This window comes from Bos indicus, chromosome 1, assembly GCF_029378745.1.
Source record: "Bos indicus isolate NIAB-ARS_2022 breed Sahiwal x Tharparkar chromosome 1, NIAB-ARS_B.indTharparkar_mat_pri_1.0, whole genome shotgun sequence".
In the NCBI taxonomy this organism is placed as follows: domain Eukaryota; kingdom Metazoa; phylum Chordata; class Mammalia; order Artiodactyla; family Bovidae; genus Bos; species Bos indicus.
In genome coordinates, this window is record NC_091760.1 from 75,628,638 (window position 1) to 75,647,508 (window position 18,871).

At 41.6% G+C, this 18,871-nt stretch overlaps 1 protein-coding gene across 4 annotated transcripts in view; it reads left to right on the plus strand.

The window, feature by feature from the left end:
- FGF12 (fibroblast growth factor 12) overlaps positions 1-18,871 on the plus strand; it is a 615,850-nt gene that overhangs the window by 319,051 nt on the left and 277,928 nt on the right. Inside the window, exon 1 of one of the 4 annotated variants that reach the window (XM_070789979.1) lies at positions 12,121-12,484. The exons of 2 other annotated variants lie outside the window; for them this stretch is intronic. Coding sequence is in view for 1 of the 2 variants with exons in the window: in XM_019958091.2 (XP_019813650.1) it covers positions 13,055-13,253 (199 nt within the window). In the remaining variant the exon portion in view is untranslated. Of the gene's footprint in view, positions 1-12,120; positions 13,254-18,871 lie in introns of those variants that run through there. One more of the 4 variants, XM_019958091.2, reaches the window with a different exon arrangement.

Here is an 18,871-nt window from a genome sequence, read left to right on the forward strand (position 1 = left end):
GTTTTATTTACTGTAGCTTTGTAGTTTAGTCTAAAGTCTGAGAGAATGACACCTCCAGCTCTGTTTTTTCTTTTTTCTCTCTCAAGATTGCTTTGGCAATTTGGGTTTTTTTGTGGTTCCATATTAATATTAAGATTATTTTTTACAGTTCTGTGAAAAACGTGGTAAGATTTCTATCAGGATTGCATTAGACCTGTAGATTGATTTGGGTAGTATGGTCATTTTATTAATTTTAATTTTTCCACTCCTACAGCATAGGGTATTGTTGCATTTCTTTGTATCATCTTCAGTTTCCTTTTATCTGTGTTCTCAGAGTACAGGTCATTCACCTCCTTGGTTAAGTTTATTCCTAGATATTTTTAAATTTTTATGTGATTTTAAACAGTTGCTTTTTTTTTATCTTTCTCTTTTCTAATAGTTCACTATTGTGGATATAAAAGCAACAAATTTCTGTGTATTAATTTTGTATCCTGAAACTTTGCTGCATTTATTTATTAATTCTAATAGTTTTGAGGTGAAGTCTTTAGGGTTTTCTATATAAATACCATGCTATCTGCAAATAGTTACAGTTCACTCTTCCTTTTCAATTTGCATATCTTTTCTTTTTTCTTGTCAAAATCACTATAGATGGTGACTGCAGCCATGAAATTAAAAGACACTTACTCCTTGGAAGGAAAGTTATGACCAACCTAGATAGCATATTCAAAAGCAGAGACATCACTTCGCCAACAAAGGTTCGTCTAGTAAAGGCTATGGTTTTTCCTGTGGTCATGTATGGATGTGAGAGTTGGACTGTGAAGAAGGCTGAGTGCTGAAGAATCGATGCTTTTGAACTGTGGTATTGGAGAAGACTCTTGAGAGTCCCTTGGACTGCAAGGAGATCCAACCAGTCCATTCTGAAGGAGATTAGCCCTGGGATTTCTTTGGAAGGAATGATGCTAAAGCTGAAACTCCAGTACTTTGGCCACCTCGTGTGAAGAGTTGACTCATTGGAAAAGACTCTGATGCTGGGAGGGATTGGGGGCAGGAGGAGGGGACGAAAGAGGACGAGATGGCTGGATGGCATCACTGACTCGATGGACGTGAGTCTCAGTGAACTCTGGGACTTGGTGATGGACAGGGAGGCCTGGTGTGCTGTGATTCATGGGGTTGCAAAGAGTCGGACACGACTGAGCGACTGATCTGATCTGATCTTTTTTCTTGTCTGGTTGCTGCAGCCAAAATTTCGTATATTATGTTAAATAGAAGCTGCAAGAGTGAGTTTCCTTGTCTTATTCATGAATTTAGTAGGAAGGCTTTCAGCTTTTGAGTATGATGTTCAGTTCAGTTCAGTTCAGTTCCTCAGTCATGTCCAACTCTTTGTGACTCCATGGACTGCAGCACGCCAGGCCTCCCTGTCCATCGCCAACTCCCGGAGTTTACTCAAACTCATGTGCATTAAGTTGGTGATGCCATCCAACCATCTCATCCAACCATCTCATCCCCTTCTTCTCCTGCCTTCAATCTTTCCCAGCATCAGAGTCTTTTTAAATGAGTCAGCTCTTCACATCAGGTGGCCAAAGTATTGGAGTTTCAGCTTCAGCATCAGTCCTTCCAATGAATATTCAGGACTGATTTCCTTTAGGATGGACATGTTGGATCTCCTTGCAATCCAAGGGACTCTCAAGAGTCTTCTCCAACACCACAGTTCAAAAGCATCAATTCTTCAGCACTCAGCTTTCTCACATCCATACATGACTACTGGAAAAACCATAGCCTTGACTAGATGGACCTTTGCTGGCAAAGTAATGTCTCTGCTTTTTAATATGCTGTGTAGATTGGTCATAACTTTCCTTCCAAGGAGTAAGTGTCTTTTAATTTCATGGCTGCAATCACCACCTGCAGTGATTTTGGAGGCCCCCAAAATAAACTCTGCCACTGTTTCCATTGTTTCCCCATCTATTATTTGCCATGAAGTGATGGGACCAGATGCCATGATCTTAGTTTTCTGAATGTTGAGCTTTAAGTCAAGTTTTTCACTCTCCTCTTTCACTTTCATCAAGAGGCTCTTTAGTTCTTCACTCTCTGCCATAAAGATGGTGTCATCTGCATATCTGAGGTTTTTGATATTTCTTCCTGCAATCTTGATTCCAGCTTGTGCTTCATCCAGCCCAGCATTTCTCATGATGTCCTCTGCATATAAGTAGATTTGTCTTAAATGGCCTTTCTAATATTGAGATATGTTCCCTCTAAACCCACTTTGATGAGAGTTTTTAATCAAATACTTCTAACACATACTTTGAATGTAGAGTTTTAAGTTGATGTTTTTATGTGATTTGAACTAAAAAAGCCTGAAATTATATAACCCAATGGTTCCTGGACTGAAATAAAAATTTGGGTTAATATAAAGCTATACTGAAGGCCAGTGTGTAATGAAAGAGATTACATCACTGAGATAATTTACAACTAACATCTAGATAACTTGATATGGTTCATTCTCTGGAGTTTATAGCTGCAGACTCCTATATTAGAACTCTCTATGAGAGTGTTTTCCTATATAGTTTCTAGCCTCATTCTCTTTGATAGAGAACATTTTCTTCAGTTGACAGAAAAACTTTTAAGTGCAGATGGATTACTCAAAATGTAGATAAAAAGAAAGGTATACCTCTTCCTTGAGTTAAATGCAGTTCCCAATCCCACATCTCTTTCTTATGTGATGCCTGAAACTATGACTTTGCAACTCACTTAAGGGAATAACCCTTCTCCTTTCAAGAATGTTGTGGGTTTACACTAGGATTTTGTCATTGTAGCACCATCAGAAAATGTAGCCTGACATCTGTGCTAGGTTCATAAAGAGGATAAGAGGAAACACACTACTAGATTAAGGCCAAATGTTTTCCTTTATATTTATCAGATATTTGTGTCTTTTTTTTTTTTCATAGCCACTACTTACCTGATGCTATCAGAGATTAAAGATGATACCACTATTATTTTTATTAATAAAAATATGCCTAAGGTAAAAGTCAAGACTGTTCTCACTCATTCTGAACATTTAATACTTTCAAGTCAAATTAAATCAACATACATTTACAGAGTGTCTACTATTGTCAAAGTAATTTACTAGATCCTCACGGGTACAAAAAAATGTAAATCATGATTCTCCTCAATTCTGTTTCTACTTTTAACATAAAGTCAACATTCTTTCCCTAGCTTTTTCCCTCAGAAAATAATAAATGCTTCTGGTTACTTATCTTTTAAAAGCTAGCTATGGCTATTTCCTTAAATGAAGAGAATAGAATGGATCTTTTCTCCGTTGCTGTATTCTTAGCATATTCAACTAACTGGAGACAATTTTCTAGCTTACTTTTTAAAGAAATTTCTTTTCTGTGGTCTCTAGTGATTACAATATGTATATATTGTCTAGAATGGATTGATGACCTCATCAAATCCCTTCTAGCTAATACTGTATATTTAAAAAGTATATTCTATCCAAAACATTACAAAAATATCATTGTTCTTTCTTGCTTCAAATGCCATTTAAATAAATATGCTTATACAGTCATCTTATTCTTTTCTGGATATCTGACCACTAAAATGCATGTTTACAACTATATCTATCTATCTATCTATTCATCTATGCATCTTGGCTTTGATTGCATAAACAAACAGCCATCTACACCAATATCCTCTTGATTTCATGTTGCATATGGTGAATTAGTGGGCAAAATTAATCACAGGAGAATATAATTTTATGTGAAAATAATTGGTAAGTGAATGACTTAGAAGTTTATTAAGTGCTTTTATTTACTACTGTGGAATTCTCTAACATTTTCTTGTCTCCACAGTATTCCACAAGGAAGCTTGCCAGATATTTTTATTTTGAGCTATTTTGTTTAGCCTAACAATGTGAATTTAGAGGTTTGTAGATGAATGATGCTGCTTTTCATCTATCCATCCATCTACGCATCTACCCATTCATTCATTCATACAGTTCCTTGTTTCAGAAACCAATGCTATCTTTTCAACATATTACTTTAATTAATCTAAGTCATTTTACTGGCAAACAAAGTTAGGCTCAGACAAAGTAACTTTATGCAAGGAAATATTATTGTAAATCACCTATTCTTTCTAATTTACATTTCTTTAAGCATTTTTGATTATTTACTTTTTGGCCGTGCTGGATCTTCATTGCTGTGTGGACTCTTGTCTAGTTGCAGTGTGTTCGGGCTGCTCTCCAGTGACAGTGTGCGTGCTTCTTATTGTGCTGGCTTCTCTTGTTGTGGAGCACAGGCTCTAGGGCGCAGGGTTTTCAGTAGTTGCTGTACGAAGGCTTAGTAGTTTCATTTCCTGGGCTCTAAGAGCACAGGCTCAGTAGTTGTGACATACAGGTTTAGCTGCTCTGCGGCATATGGGATACTCCCAGACCAGGGATTGAAACTGTGTCTTTTGCATTGATGGGTTCTTTATCACTGAGCCACGAGGGAAGCCCTCTAATTTACATTTTAATTTTGGAGAATTCTAAACAGTTTGGACTACAAATGACCTTACTGGTCACCTTGTCGAAACTTCCATTTGATCCCCTGAAAATTTTCTCTAGCCAGTTTGGATATTTCAGTTATTTCCAATTCAGTCTTATTAAATATCAAATATATATCCAATAAAATCTTATTAAATATCAAATAGGACCAATGGAGTCTTTCGCTAATGGTTATTTTCACAGAGCCCAGTGCTACATGCACATGGGACAAAATATGAATTTATGACAATATTAATAATATAATTTGACTGTCAGTCATGTGCTGGATGCTGGAAGAGACTGCTATTTCAACAAGATCCATTCCCTGAAAATTTGGAATCTAAATTTAGAAATGGAGCAACTAGGTCCATGGAGAAAGCAGCTAAGTACAGATGGGTGACAGCATGAATTTTAGGATTATCAAACCATTTTAAGGTCATTTTGATCATATTCTGAGCCTTTAAAATTTGACATTTTATCGATTCTGTGCTCTGTTTTCATTATTGTTATATCCCTTTTCTTCTCTGAATGTGTGTGTATGAGAGGGGTGGTGGGATTGAGAGAAGAGAGAGAGAAAGATAAGAGCTGAAACTATACACCTAAATATAGGGGGTGGAAGTTGGTCAGTGCAGAAATCTGGATACCATGTGGCCTCTAAGGATATCCAATTTTAATAAATGGATGGGATTTAGACAGATTTTAAAGAGTATTTATAAAGCAAAACGATCAAGTTGGAAATGTGGAAGCTACCCTTGAATTAGCTGAGTTTGTTTCTTTGTATAAGAATAAATATTTCATTTTGACTTAAAAAGATTGGTGGATGGGTGGATAAATTCATTAGTTAATTCATTAAAGTATTTATTGAGTGTGTGCTATATACTATTTTAGGAACTGGAGATAGAAAATAAATACAAAAGACAAACCTTGTCATTATGGGTTTTACATTCTTATGAGGACCTTGAAGCCACATTCCTCATCTAGAAGGAAGGGGTATCACTGAAGCAGCGGCACTGGAAATCAGGAAAGGGCAAAAATGATGGAGAATCAATTGGGGGCAGTTTTTAAAGATCCTCAATCCAGCTAGGAAGGAAAATAGCCAAGGGCCAGATATGTGTTTCAAGCCAAACCAATGTACATTTTTTTTTTTTTAGGAATGAGAAGGGAAGAAGTGTAACTTTATAAATTTATAACTTATAAATTTCTCTAATTTCTGTTTTGATTTAGTTTTTCTGTAGTTTTCTCATGAAGCTCAACTTAAATTACTGAACTAAGGAGGTGAGTGTTTGGAGGCCACAGTCTCAGAACCAAAGATACCCTCCTATGCCAGGAGTGAGAAGACAACCACCTTAGCTCCCACGCACAGAGAGAGGTAAAAGCTGTGGAGGGAGAAGATTTGGGACACTTAAGACCCGCACTCCTTTCCCACACAGAATGATCTCTTCAAGGTCATTCACATGGTGTGAAATCCTGCTCAGGGAGGACTGAGGTCAGAGAAGGAAAGGACATACCACATTCTCATCTTTTCTTCTTTGTGCAGGTTCAGTCACTTAGGGCTGTCTGACTCTTTTGTGACCCCATGGACTGAGGCACCCCAGGTTCCTCTGTCCATGGGATTTCCCAGGCAAGAATACTGGAGTGGGTTGCCATTGCCTTCAGGGGATCTTACCGACCCAAGGATCGATACCAGGGTCTCCTGCACTGCAAGCAGTCTCCTACATTGCAGGTGGATATTTTACCAACTGAGTCACCAGTGCAATTTTTTTATGTGAGCTCAGTTGGGCCATGAGAAACACTGAAGTCAGAAGGCCTAGATTAAACTCATGTATCTTCACTCATCTGTTGTGGGGCCTGGGGAGATTACATCACTTTAAATTAGAGTCTCATTTGTAAATTGGGTTCTTAGTATCTCCTTAATTTTCCTTCCAAGATTGTTGAAAGCCTTAATAAGATAATACATGGGAAGATGATTTCTAAACAGTAAAAAGACTATCAGTGCAAATGATGATTATATTCTTATTTTATTAATTGAATTACATGGTTATTTATGGCATCATGCTTCTGTTGACATACAGTGTAACATAGAGGGTAAAAAAAGGAGCTCTGGAAATAATTAAATTAGTTAAATTTGAATTCTGCCAGTTCTTAACTGGGTGGCTGACTAAGCAACTTAACCTCTCTGTGTGTCAGTTTCTTCATTTATAAAATGAGAATAATGACAGAACATACCTTATAGGGAGGATTCAATGTATCAATAATTGCAAGCCACTTAGAACTCTGCAGGGAGTTTAGCCCTGGCTCACCATAGTTATAGCTTATGATGCTGCTAAGTCACTTCAGTCGTGTCCGACTCTGTGCAACCCCATGGACGGCAGCCCACCAGGCTTCCCCATCCCTGGGATTCTCCAGGCAAGAACAGTGGAGTGGGTTGCCATGTCCTTCTCCAACGCATGAAAGTGAAAAGTGAAAGTGAAGTTGCTCAGTTGTATCCAACCCTCAGCGACCCCGTGGACTGCAGTCTTCCAGGCTCCTCCTTCCATGGGATTTTCCAGGCAAGAGTACTAGAGTGGGGTGCCATTGCTTTCTCCAAGTTATAGCTTATATTTCTTATTAAAACAGACATTCTTTAAAACATTGATAATTTCTTTACCTGGGCAATAAGGATACTAACTTTAATCTGTGTCATGAAGAAGAATTGTCTTTCTTATTTTGAGAGATGACTAAAATCAGACAAACATATCACATGTAGTAATTGTTAAACTGTTGAATAAGGCACCATAAAGGAAATCACAAATTATTAGAAAGAAATCATTTGTGCTGCTGTAACCAGCCTATTTTAACTGACAATCTGGCATCAAAAAGGAAGTCGAAGTACAGCCATTGTGTGGGATAGCATTCATGGAGAAAAGATCTTCTACCTGTCAAGCGTGCAGTGTCAGAGGCTGGTGAGCTCATATTCACCAAGCTTTGAGTCAGGGGCCTGATCTCAGATCAGGATGATATATGAGCAGAGCTAGACTCCTTTGTGTTTCCAATAGACAAGGACATTGACAATATTCCACTAATGAAAATTTTATTTGCCATTATAATGTCAAAGTTAATCGTTCATTTCAAGTGGATTTCCAGCCTTTGTTAAATACATTATGTCCACGAGCGAATGATGATATGTTTGAATCACAAGGTATGTTTTCCTGTTTTGGCGAGTCTGGATTTTTATAGCAGGGCTTTGCTTTAAATGGATATTTTAATGATGGCATGCTCATTCTAAGACTTTACATTATTATCTCATCTTCTTTGAGCCTGCAGCAGCCCAGTTAGATAAGGAACTACTTGTGTCATTATCATTGATATATTTTGCAGATGTGGTTTGGAGATTGAATAGCTTGTGCAGTAGCATACAGCAAGTAGGTGATTAAGACAGGAGCCAAATAAGATCATGATGGCATGGACTATAAGCTTGTGAGGGCAGGGAGAATAGAGAGATGTATAGAGAGAATAGAGAGTTCCTCTTGGTAACGAAACAGGCCTTGGATGCAACGTGTGCCCAGTTCAAGCTTTCAAGTGAATGAATGCTGTGGTCCTAATAGTTTGATTTAGGAGTTGAAAGACTTGGCCTTTGGGAAAGACTATTCAACATTCTGTTTTGTTGTTGTTGTTGTTGTTGTTTTCCTTTAAAATACGGAGATGATTTTAAAATATAGAGATGATTAAGACTATGTTTTATTTGTTTGAAGGTAGGTCAGAAATATAATTATCCTTTCAATGTGTATCTGGCAACTTTCTCCAAGTAATTCAGCTGCTTCCACCTATGATGTTTTCAGAGCTGTAAATGGAAATTCTCAAGTTGTTTTAAAAAAGCATAAAAATCAAAGTATTGTTATCCCTGAGATATTGCCCTTCAAAATGACCTGATTGATTTAATTAAATCATCAGTGGGTTGATTTAATTTCCTCCTGACCGCCCCCCCCCTCCGACCCAAATGCAAAGATAGCAGAAATGTCTTATTAACCATGAAGGAAAACTTATGAGACTTAGTGGCCCAGGTAGGAAATTAATAAATTTCGGAATATAAAAAAGATTAACTAGGGTATTGCTTCTGATCTTAAGAGCCTTGTACATAGGTCCTATGTAACTTCTCAGATTTTCCTATATTAATTTCTTCTCATTGGAGAAATGAAGAAAATGATGCTGATGATAACTTAAAGTGCTCAACGGCTAAAATGTACCCTGACAATAGCTGCAGTAGTACAAGGGAAAAAGTAAAGTCTCTGTTGTTTAATTGAATCAAAAACACCGCATTCTTTTAGTAAAGATCTAAAGACATAGAGTGTCACTTTCAGGAAGCTAGCATTTATTGTTTTCATTTTGTTCTATAAATGCCTAACGATGCTGCCAAGACAGGGAAAACTTCAAACAGCGAGTGTTATCTGTTTTTTCTTCTCTTCTCTCATCACCCTCTTCTACCCTGTGCTGCTACACTGGTTACCTTCTGCATCGAAACATCTTTGTATGTCATAAACCCACAGGAAAAAAAAAAAATCAAAACACTCAAAGATTAGAGAACACACATTCCCTTTCCAGGCCTTTTTTTGGTGGGCATAGGACTGCAGTTCTGGTGAAGTGTATTAATTTTTGAGAGTCTGAGTTTATTTCTCTCTTCTAGGATTTTGTATTATTGAACAATGTATCTCTGTATATCTATATATCTCTCAAACTCTGACACCTGAAGAACTTGTTAAAAACTTAAAATTCCTGGGCTCTACTCATAGATATTCACATTCTGAGAAACCATCAGGAATCTACATTTAAAAAAAGCATCTCAGAAAAATATCATGCTTTCTCTTAAAAAAATAAACACTGTCATCATCTCTTTTACTCATTTGGCATTTTCCACTTTTCAGAATGCTTGCACATACATATTCAGTTCTGGGAGGTAGATGGGACTGATTGTCCCCATTTTGAGGATAAGAAAAAGACTCAGAGTTTAGCAGTGATTTCTTCAAGGCCTCACTCTATACTCCTCTCTTGCCCATTTCTCTGGATTGCTCACCTTAGCTGACCTTTTTCTTTTTGAGTGTTGAACTGCAAGAGGAAAGGAGCCCCCAGAGCCAGCACTGTGTGTGCCTGCCTTCCTCAAGAATGAGACAAGTCTTGTGGCAGCCAAGGAAGGAAAATACATAATTTTATCTGTGAGATGTGAACATTTCCCTAATTGACAGTGTTACCAACTGATTTTCAGTAATTTCCCTTACCACATTCCGATGTACTTTTGAAAATGTATTTGGCTGGCTTCACTTTTGGAGAAGAGGGCTGAGTGTGTGTGTGTGTGTATCTCCCCTGTCTGTTATATATTGTCAGAATCCCAAGTTCACTCCCTTTATGCAGGCACCCTGAACTGCTGCAGGGGATGTGTGCTCCCCATTGACAGTTGGGATTCCCCGCTCTCATGGCGCCTTGCCTATTTAATCCTCCTCCAGATGTCTGCCCCGTAAACCCATCTGCCTTTGCTGTACCCAGCGGCAGCATGAAATGTCCTGGCCCCCAGATGCAGTGGGACTGTTTAACAGTGCTTGTGCTAAACAACCTCATAGGCCTCAGTTCCATTCTGCTAGGAATCTGGAGGATTCCTGGGCCCTCTACAGGACCCACATCCATTCTCAGTAGTTTCCTTGACATTCATGACCCTTGCCTACTATTAGGGTATTTCCAGCATACACCTGTTTCTGCTTGGAAATCACCCATTAAATCTTTTGGCACGACCCTGGTGGCTTATGGGAATGTCTGTAAAGGGGAGGGACTAAGGATATTTGAAGACTGGTTGAAGAATGATACTTAGTATCACAACAGCCACTTCCACACCTTAGCATGGCTACTCCTTTATGTTTCCAAAATTTTTCATGCTGCATTTTAGCTTAGGTGACATTTTCTCCTCTGCTGAGTTTTCAGTAGTGTCCAGCGGTCACCACAAGCACTCCTGGAGATCTGATTGCCCTCCAGAGCTGGCTACTGACTGCCCTTGCCCACAGTCACCCTCTCCACCTGCATCCTCCCCTCTGTGCAGAGTGCTCACCTGGTCCCTCATTTTAGGGATTGAGTCTGTTTTGCAGCTTTCCGGAGGATCGAACCCAGATCTGGGTTCCTGGAATGTGGAAACACTTTTTCCTTTTCCAAAATGAGCTGAAGGTGGGCCCAAGGGGCCATCGTTACTTTCTCTAGTGTCCCTAGACACTAGAGAAAACAGAATTCTTTGTGCTCCAGCTTACTGGAGAGACTACAGACCGCTTTTTCTCAATTCCCCCAACCCTAACCTCTCTTTGTGCACCGGGGTCCTCTAACCGGTCGGTGGTGTTTTCTCTCCGGGGAGGGACGGGACTGAGCCGATCCGAGCTGCAGTTGTTTCGCTCTGCCTCTGAGAATTTCTCATCCAAACCTCAATCACGTAGGATTGCGTAGAGAGGAGAAAAGGGGAGAGACAGAAGACGGAGAAGGGGGAGAGGGGTGACGGGAGGGAGGGGGAAGAGTCTGGGAGCCGAGGGCGCGAGGGAGGGGAGGAGGCTCCGAGCGCGCTGCGCTTCCCTGCGCTCCGGGAGCCTGGCCCCACCTGGGCGCTCCCGAGCTCGCGGCGGGTGGGCGAGCAGTGCCAAAGGTGCTTTGGCAGCCGCCCGCCCTTCGTCCCACCCTCCGTCTCGGTGGCGGTCGTCCCTGCCTGGAGTTTCCTGCGGAGCTAGCGCTCCAGCCGAGCGAACCGGCTAGGCGGCGGCGGCGCCCAGGAGCCGGTGCGGCTCGGCGTGCCCCGAGCCTCAGCCCCCGAATGGGACTCCGCCCGGAGCGCCCCCTCTGGGGCCCAGGGAGGCGGCGGCGGGGGCACCCCGCTAGCCCGCGGCTCTGAGCGGCCACCCGCGCAGCGAGTTGGGCGAGTAGACGGCAAACCGCACCTGCTTCCTGGCCCCGGCCCCAGAGTCTGCGTCCGGCCCCCAGGGCCCCGGCGGTGCGCTCGGCCGCCTCCCGACGCCCCCAAGCCCGGCGGCCCAGGGGCCCCGCTTTCGCCTCGGGCGCCAGACCATGGTGGGCAGCTCCGAAGCGGAGCCGCAGCCTCCTGGAGCCGAAGTCGCCCGCAGCCAGCCCCCGCCCCACCCGAGCCGCCGCGCGGGTGTTCGCAGCGCGCTGGTCACTTCCTTCCTCGGCCGGGATGGGCCGCGCGGGACGGAGTGATCGGCCTCGCGTCCAGCGGATAATCCCCATCTGATCTGCTGCCTGTGAGCTGTCGGCTGCCGAGCCGCGCGAGCCTGGGGGGCCGGGGCAGCGCGGCGATGACCTGATCCCGAGCCCGCCAGGGCGCCCCCTCCTTCCCTCGCTGTCTCTGAGCCTGTGCGGAGAGCAGCTCGGTGCGGCGGCCCCGGGCGGACCATGGCGGGGAGCTCCAGTTAAAGGCGTGTGGGCGCCGAGCTGGAGAGGACACCTTCGGCATCGCTGCCTTTTGAGGGGGCTTATTTAAACTACTGAGTCATTCCAGATTTAGGATTCCCTAAATAATCACCAACTGTGCCCATCTTGTGCCAGAAAAAAAGCGGAAAGAGAAAGAGCGCCCGCTCTTTGGGACCCCGCGTCTCCGCGGCGCTCGCCTCTCGCGGGTTTCTCCCGGAGGGTGCCTGGCCCTGGAGGATCTCCCTCCCTCCCTCCTCCTTTCCTTCCCTCCCCTTCCCTCTTGCCCTCCTCCTCCCTCGCCTCCCGCTCTCTTTGCAGCGCTGCTGGCGGGGAGTCGCGCTCGCCGCAGCTGGAAACATCTGCCCCGCCAGGCGCCCCTACCCCGACTCCAGCTAACCGCTCCCACTTCGCGCCTCTCGGAATTCCAGAACTCGGGCGGCGGGCCCCCGGAGAACCGCAGCCGGGGCGATGCATTCGGTAGACCTCACCCAGCCGGGACGGACCTCCTAATCTCCAGAACTGCGGGCCGCAGGGAGTTAAATTGCTGCCTTCCTCTCCTCTCTTGCGGTTGGTGGCTTGTTTTCTAAAGGAACGTTTTATTCACTTTTTAGCATTTTCTACCGGGGGCACGCTACCCGCCACGGTCCAGACTCTTGCTTTGTAAACGGGTTTTCTATGTATGTGTGTGTAGATATACTTTGGACACCTTGCAACGCTTGCGCCTCTCCGACAGGGGCACGGCTTGTTGTTTTGGACATCCTTCTTCCTTTTCCACTTGGTACTCCGAACGCAGTGTGACCAAAGTCCCCACTGCCCCCCTGGACGCGGATCGCCTGGGGGTGCAAGTTTGGGATGCAAGAGTCTAGTTAACAGGAAGGCCTGGGACCGCCCCGCCCCCGCCGCCAGAGGTTTGGGAAGTTTACATCTGGATTTTCACACATTTTGTCGCCACTGCCCAGACTCTTGACTAACCTTGTGGGCGCCGGGTTTTTGGTACTGCAGCCTTCTCAAATATTAGCACTGCCTCCTCGCGCCTGCCCTGTCCCTCCAGGCCGCCGAGGTCCTGCCCTCGCCCCGGCGGAGCGTGATCCCGAGGGCGCAGTGGAGCCCGGGGCCTGGGGCCCGCGCTGAGCAGCTATGGCTGCAGCGATAGCCAGCTCCTTGATCCGGCAGAAGCGACAGGCGAGGGAGTCCAACAGCGACCGGGTGTCGGCCTCCAAGCGCCGTTCCAGCCCCAGCAAAGACGGGCGCTCCCTGTGCGAGAGGCACGTCCTCGGGGTATTCAGCAAAGTGCGCTTCTGCAGCGGCCGCAAGAGGCCAGTGAGGAGGAGACCAGGTCAGTAGAAGCCCTGACGGTGGGCTCCCTAGTGGCTAACACCCCCCTCCCCTTCGGCAAAGCATCTAGGGGCATTCATGGAAGAGAACCCGGATCCTCCTCTTCCATTCTGGCCCCTCGTTCTCCCACAATTTTCAGTTAGATTTCAGTCACCTTCTGTTAGCTAATAGCTTCTTGTCCCATATTCAGGAAAACACTTAATACCTCGATGAAACCACGGTTTGATTGGGATGAGAGTTACATGTTTACATGCTCTTTGTCCCATAGATCCTGTAGAGTCCTTGAGGGCAGTGGCCACCTCATTCTCCATCTCTGTTTCTCATACATCCCTTCATCTGTCCATCCATCCATCCAGTGTTTAATCTACCTCCTGAGAACCTAAATGTAAATAAACCTTCCTTCCTATATCTCTCATAACACAGTGCAATCTTAACACATAATAGACAGTAGGCACAAGATGAACTTAAATTTATTGTCTTTTTCTAACTCTTTCTTTGGCAACACATGATGTGGAATCTTCCTTACGTTTCTGATCGATTTCTCACTTCCCCGTTTTCACCCATGCCCTTTCACTTCTTTTCACCCAGACCTCCTTTTCTTATTCTCTTCCAACTGCTTCTCTCCTTGTTCCAAATGGCTCTTCTCATTAACTTTTCTGTCTTGTTACTCCCATCTTTGCACACTCACACTTTTGGGACATTCACGGAACAACATAGTATCTGCAGTTTGGTCTCAGTAAGTGTAAAGGAAACTTTAGACTTATCAGAGATCTTAGCCTGGCCTTTCTGAAGCTGATTCTTTTCTTTGGCTTTAAACTCAAATGGTTAGCCTTTGCTGTATATCTGTTTACAAAGGGAAATTGGATACCTCAAAATTTCAGAGTGATTATCCCCAATTTAAGCCAGGCTATCTTGAGAGAAAGAAAGCAGAATTGCCAAGGTCTGTGCTTCCTTGGGTGTGGCCCACAGGGTCATTTGCAATCTGCAGATGATTAACCCTTGCTGTGGACAATAGAAAACAAATACAGTCTAGAAGGAAAGCTTGCTTGGTGACCAGTTGACTAGTTTAGGTTCTCATCTTTGCAATTCTGATTGTGATCTCCTGGGTTTCAAGAATGAAGCATATGGGCTGGGGTCATTGGGTAAAGAAAACACTTGAAAAGTCTGGACAAGTGGGGCTCAGAATTAGTTTAGAAATTTGTGATTAAGACTTGTAAAGAAGCTGTTCCATCTCATTTTTCCGTTGAGTTTTCATGACATTATTCATTCCATAGTGGGCTCTTTTTCTTATCCCTTGACGTTGATGAAATAGTAAATTTCAGGAGTAAACAAAAATAATTACGATCTTAAGGCAGAAGCTACTAAAATCTGTTATTTTATATCCAGTTAGTATGGCCTATTATTGTATAAAGGGAAGATATGTGCAAAATACTAGAGTTATCTCTGCACAGTAAATAACTCATATTAGGGGAAAATGAAATTCTTCATATTGTTGTGCAAGGATCATTTGGGGGCCATCTTCTCTCGGGGCTTACGTGGTCTACAAAGAACTTCAAGGCTCTTAATTCCATGTGACTTTGATATCTTAGTCTCTGAACTATGTTCTTGCACTCTAGTTTTTGTGGATAGACTCTAGTCAGCCTTCTTACTAACGAACAAGGGTAATCTAAATGTTAGGTGGATTGTTTTTGTGAATGGGTAATATAAACTCACCTGATCTTTGGTGAAGTTGACTTGGAGACCAGTGATTTGCATGGCTTAATTTTACATAAGGAAACTGCTTCCTGTGGCCTTTTCCTTGGCATCTCATTAGAAAATAGAGACTTTGAGGAAATTGCTGAGTTTATTGTTTTTTCATTGTTCATTTAATCTTTTCCTCTTTTTCATCTACTTAGTGTACATTTTGGCAAAGAGGATCATGACTGGTGGATTCTTTTAGCTTAAGTGTCACAGTAATAATCTGACAAAGAGATGACAGGACCTGTTAAGAGATGCTGAGTGCAAGGGCAACATGCATGTACCTGTCCACTGTGGAGTTGAGTTTGTTATGAAGCTTGGCTTAGAAGAATGGGAGCATAGGGTGCAACAAAACTTTTGGGGAAGATGATAGTATCTGTTACCATTACTAACAAAGCCAAATAACTAATCTGTTGATTTGCTGTCAGTGACCATGATTCACATAGCTTGAGATGAGCCTATTAATAGAGAGACAGCACCTTCCACATCTCACTTCTCCAGAGAGAATTCTTTAGCTGGATTGGGAGGAAGTTGCTAAACACCAAAAGAAAAAACTATTTGAGCAAATCTGTTTTATAAGCTCTTTGATGTTATGTTCACTTAATATTTGATTTATCCTTTAAACTCACTAAATGGCCTTCTCAGCCATTTCCTGTGAAATACAAACTGAGTCACAAATGGTAAAGTGGTGAAATGGAATAACTCATCATGATAATTTCCACTCTGAATTTCTGTCACTGAGACACAAGTTTCATGGGCCAGGCTTGCCAGGGGAGAGAGCCTGAGACAGTGAACTAAATCAGGTATTGGATGGGAAAGGCCACAGTTGTATTTCTGATTTCAGGGCTAACACACCGAGAGAATCCTTGTATTAGCTCACCAAGTTCCAGTACATATGATGTTGAAACCTCATAAATGCAGAGGGAATACTGAAATTACACGGTAAAAGTCTCAGATTTTAAAATCATGATATTGCATTACGAAAACATGAGAATTGGCAGGGCCATCTCTCCCATCACAGAGTTCCAGGACCATAGGGTGCCTCAGATGCATTGTGAATGCCATCCCTGGAGCACAGTGGTGGCTTACCCTGGGACTGTGTAGCAAAATGCTGCCTTAGGTAAGAAACCCTTGAGCCAGAACAAGTTGGTGGTTTATACAAGATTGCACAGCTTTGATTGTGGTAAGATTGGGGCTAGAACTCGATCCAGTTGATTTTTCTTGCCTGTGTATTTTACAACACAACACAAAAAAAGTAGTGTGATGTACTGCGTGTCCTCTGTCAAAGAATGTGAATAATTTTATACATTATTTATTTTTACCATTAAGGATTGTTATTATTATTTTGTGATTAGAACAATAATGTGGTCTTATAGAGGAGATAACTGGCAGAAGGAGACATAAGCTAAGTCAAGCAATTGGGGTTCTAAAATGACCATCCTACAGCACTGTGCATATAGAGGTAAATCCCACAGTGAAGACATACAGATAGGGCAGGAATAGTTAGTCCCATAGCACTGTGTGGACTGTGGGTCTTTGGAAGTGAAATATTGGAGACCTTGAACACTGGCACATTGGCTTAGGTCAGTGAACCATAGAAAAGCCTTTAGAACATAAGAAAAGAACATTCTTACAGTCCTTATTACTTGAGGTATTATTTGTATGTGAAATACCTGTATGAGCTGCTCGAATATTTGCTTAAATGTTGATACCACTTAATTTGCCATGTGAATTACATGGCTTACTCAATCCTGGCATTTGTTTTACTCTTGAATAGAAACACCTGAACAAATGATTAACTCTAGAATTATTTATGTTTTTCACTCAAGACTTGCTGCATGTAATAGATAGCATTCCCCGTCAGGAAGGGATAAGTGTTTATAGAATCTTTAAATGTCGGAGTGGCCAGGAACCTTGGAGGTCATTAGTATCACTCTTTGAGTTTTCAAAGGAAAGTCTGTAAAGCACAGAGTAATTAGATAAGCTTAAATCTGTATTTTAATCAGTGTTTTTATTATATTTATCAGTGTTTTTCTATAATTTAATTCTTTCATTTAAACTGGGGCATTAAAAAAAAATCAGTAATCAATAAAATTCCTCACCTGAAAAACATTAGATAGCTTTCATAGCTTAAGTTTTGGATTTTATATTACTTTTGTTTTAAAGAATGATGTAGTATGTTTATAGAGACTGGATAAAATAAATCAAAGAAGTGATTATAATTTTACTAAATTTTGTTGATTTTTTGTTGATTTTTTTGTCTTATTTTTCTTGGTTCTTGTTTCTACTTGTTTCTGAGTCCTTTTTTCTGATATAAAAATTATGGTTACTCAAAATATTTTAGTATTTTTCCAACTTGTTTTGGTGGATGTATACTATTTAATAGCATACTCATTCAGTATTTTACTATCAAACATATCCTTTGACACTGACGAAGGAAATATCACAAAATAAAAACTTTAAGAAGAAAACTGACAAAAAAGGGGGAAATGCTTAATCATGTGACTTAAAGAATATAAATTACATTTTTATAAATTGAAATCATTCTGGCAATGTATAGATCAAGAATACATTCACATGACCAGTGATACTTTACATTTATAGCAAGTAGTTTTATTGTATTTTCTCCTTTAAAAGTATGACTCATGTCTGAACTACAAAATCAGTCTAATTAAATGATATTTGGCTTGATGCTTGTTTGAAAACAAACAAGCTTTCCTTATTAGAAACCCACCCTAGGGTTTAAAATGATATTTTGTGTATGTGTGTGTTTTAATCTTCTTTTCTCTACAGCAGTGCATTCTCATCAACATTATGTTTCCATTGTAAGAACATTTAAAAATAGTAGCTACTGTGATCTCTTGATTTCTTTCATCCCACAGAGATCTCATCAAGCCATAACTCAGGATTAAGTCTTTAAAGTTTTAATGAAGTTGATATTGAACAGAGTTAGAAAAACAACTTGCAGGAAATGAGGCAGTCTGTATTTGAGGAAGCAATAGGAATATTTTGGAAGACGTTTAGAAACTAAAGCTTTGTCTCTTACAAGTATAGTTTAAGGAAAGTATTGGACTTACTAGTAAAAAATGACATAGCTTTTATTCTTGTTGAGAGCATATTTTTGCATAGATATTACTGTGTTGATTTAGTTTGGGAAATTTGTTAATAGTGATTACTTTTTTCTCATCTCTTTTTTTGAGTACTTTGTCATAATGTGTATTCACTATGACTTCCATCTGAATTATTATAGATTTTGTGAGAACTCTCATAAATAGCCTGACTAGACATAGGAAACCAAGTTAACATATGACATTTTGAATTCTATCTGATGGCCTACTATCAAGCTACATGACTTTACTTGTTATCCAAAGAGAAATGAAGCTCCTCTAAAGGGCTCTGATTCCAAGGTCACTTTCTAAGCATCCGTGAGAGGGAGGAGCCTTAGAATGCAAAATATCTATAAGTTAACCATATATAGTAATACTTTCCTTGACGATATAACTTCAGGATTTACAGAATTTCTTCACAACTTCTGCCCCTTTAATTCTTCATAGCAGTCTACTGGCATGATACCGTCTTTGAAATAAAATTAAGCTTCAAAGTAGTAGACAGACTTGTTCAGGTTCATGGAGTTAGGGAGTGGCTAAACTGCTCCAGGACCACCAGCGCCCACCCTGCACATCCTCTGTCTTTATCTCTCACCACCTTGAGCTAAGGAGGCAGAATCTGAAGAATTCAGTGAGATTCAAAGCTGGGACATTCCAGTTGGGGGGAATCAGATAAAGAGTTCAAGGAAATATGGAGTGTCATTTTGCTTTGCTCTGGGTATATCTAGAGCCCCCAGGAACATCTCTTGTGAGGAGGAGGAGTAAAGCGGGGAGG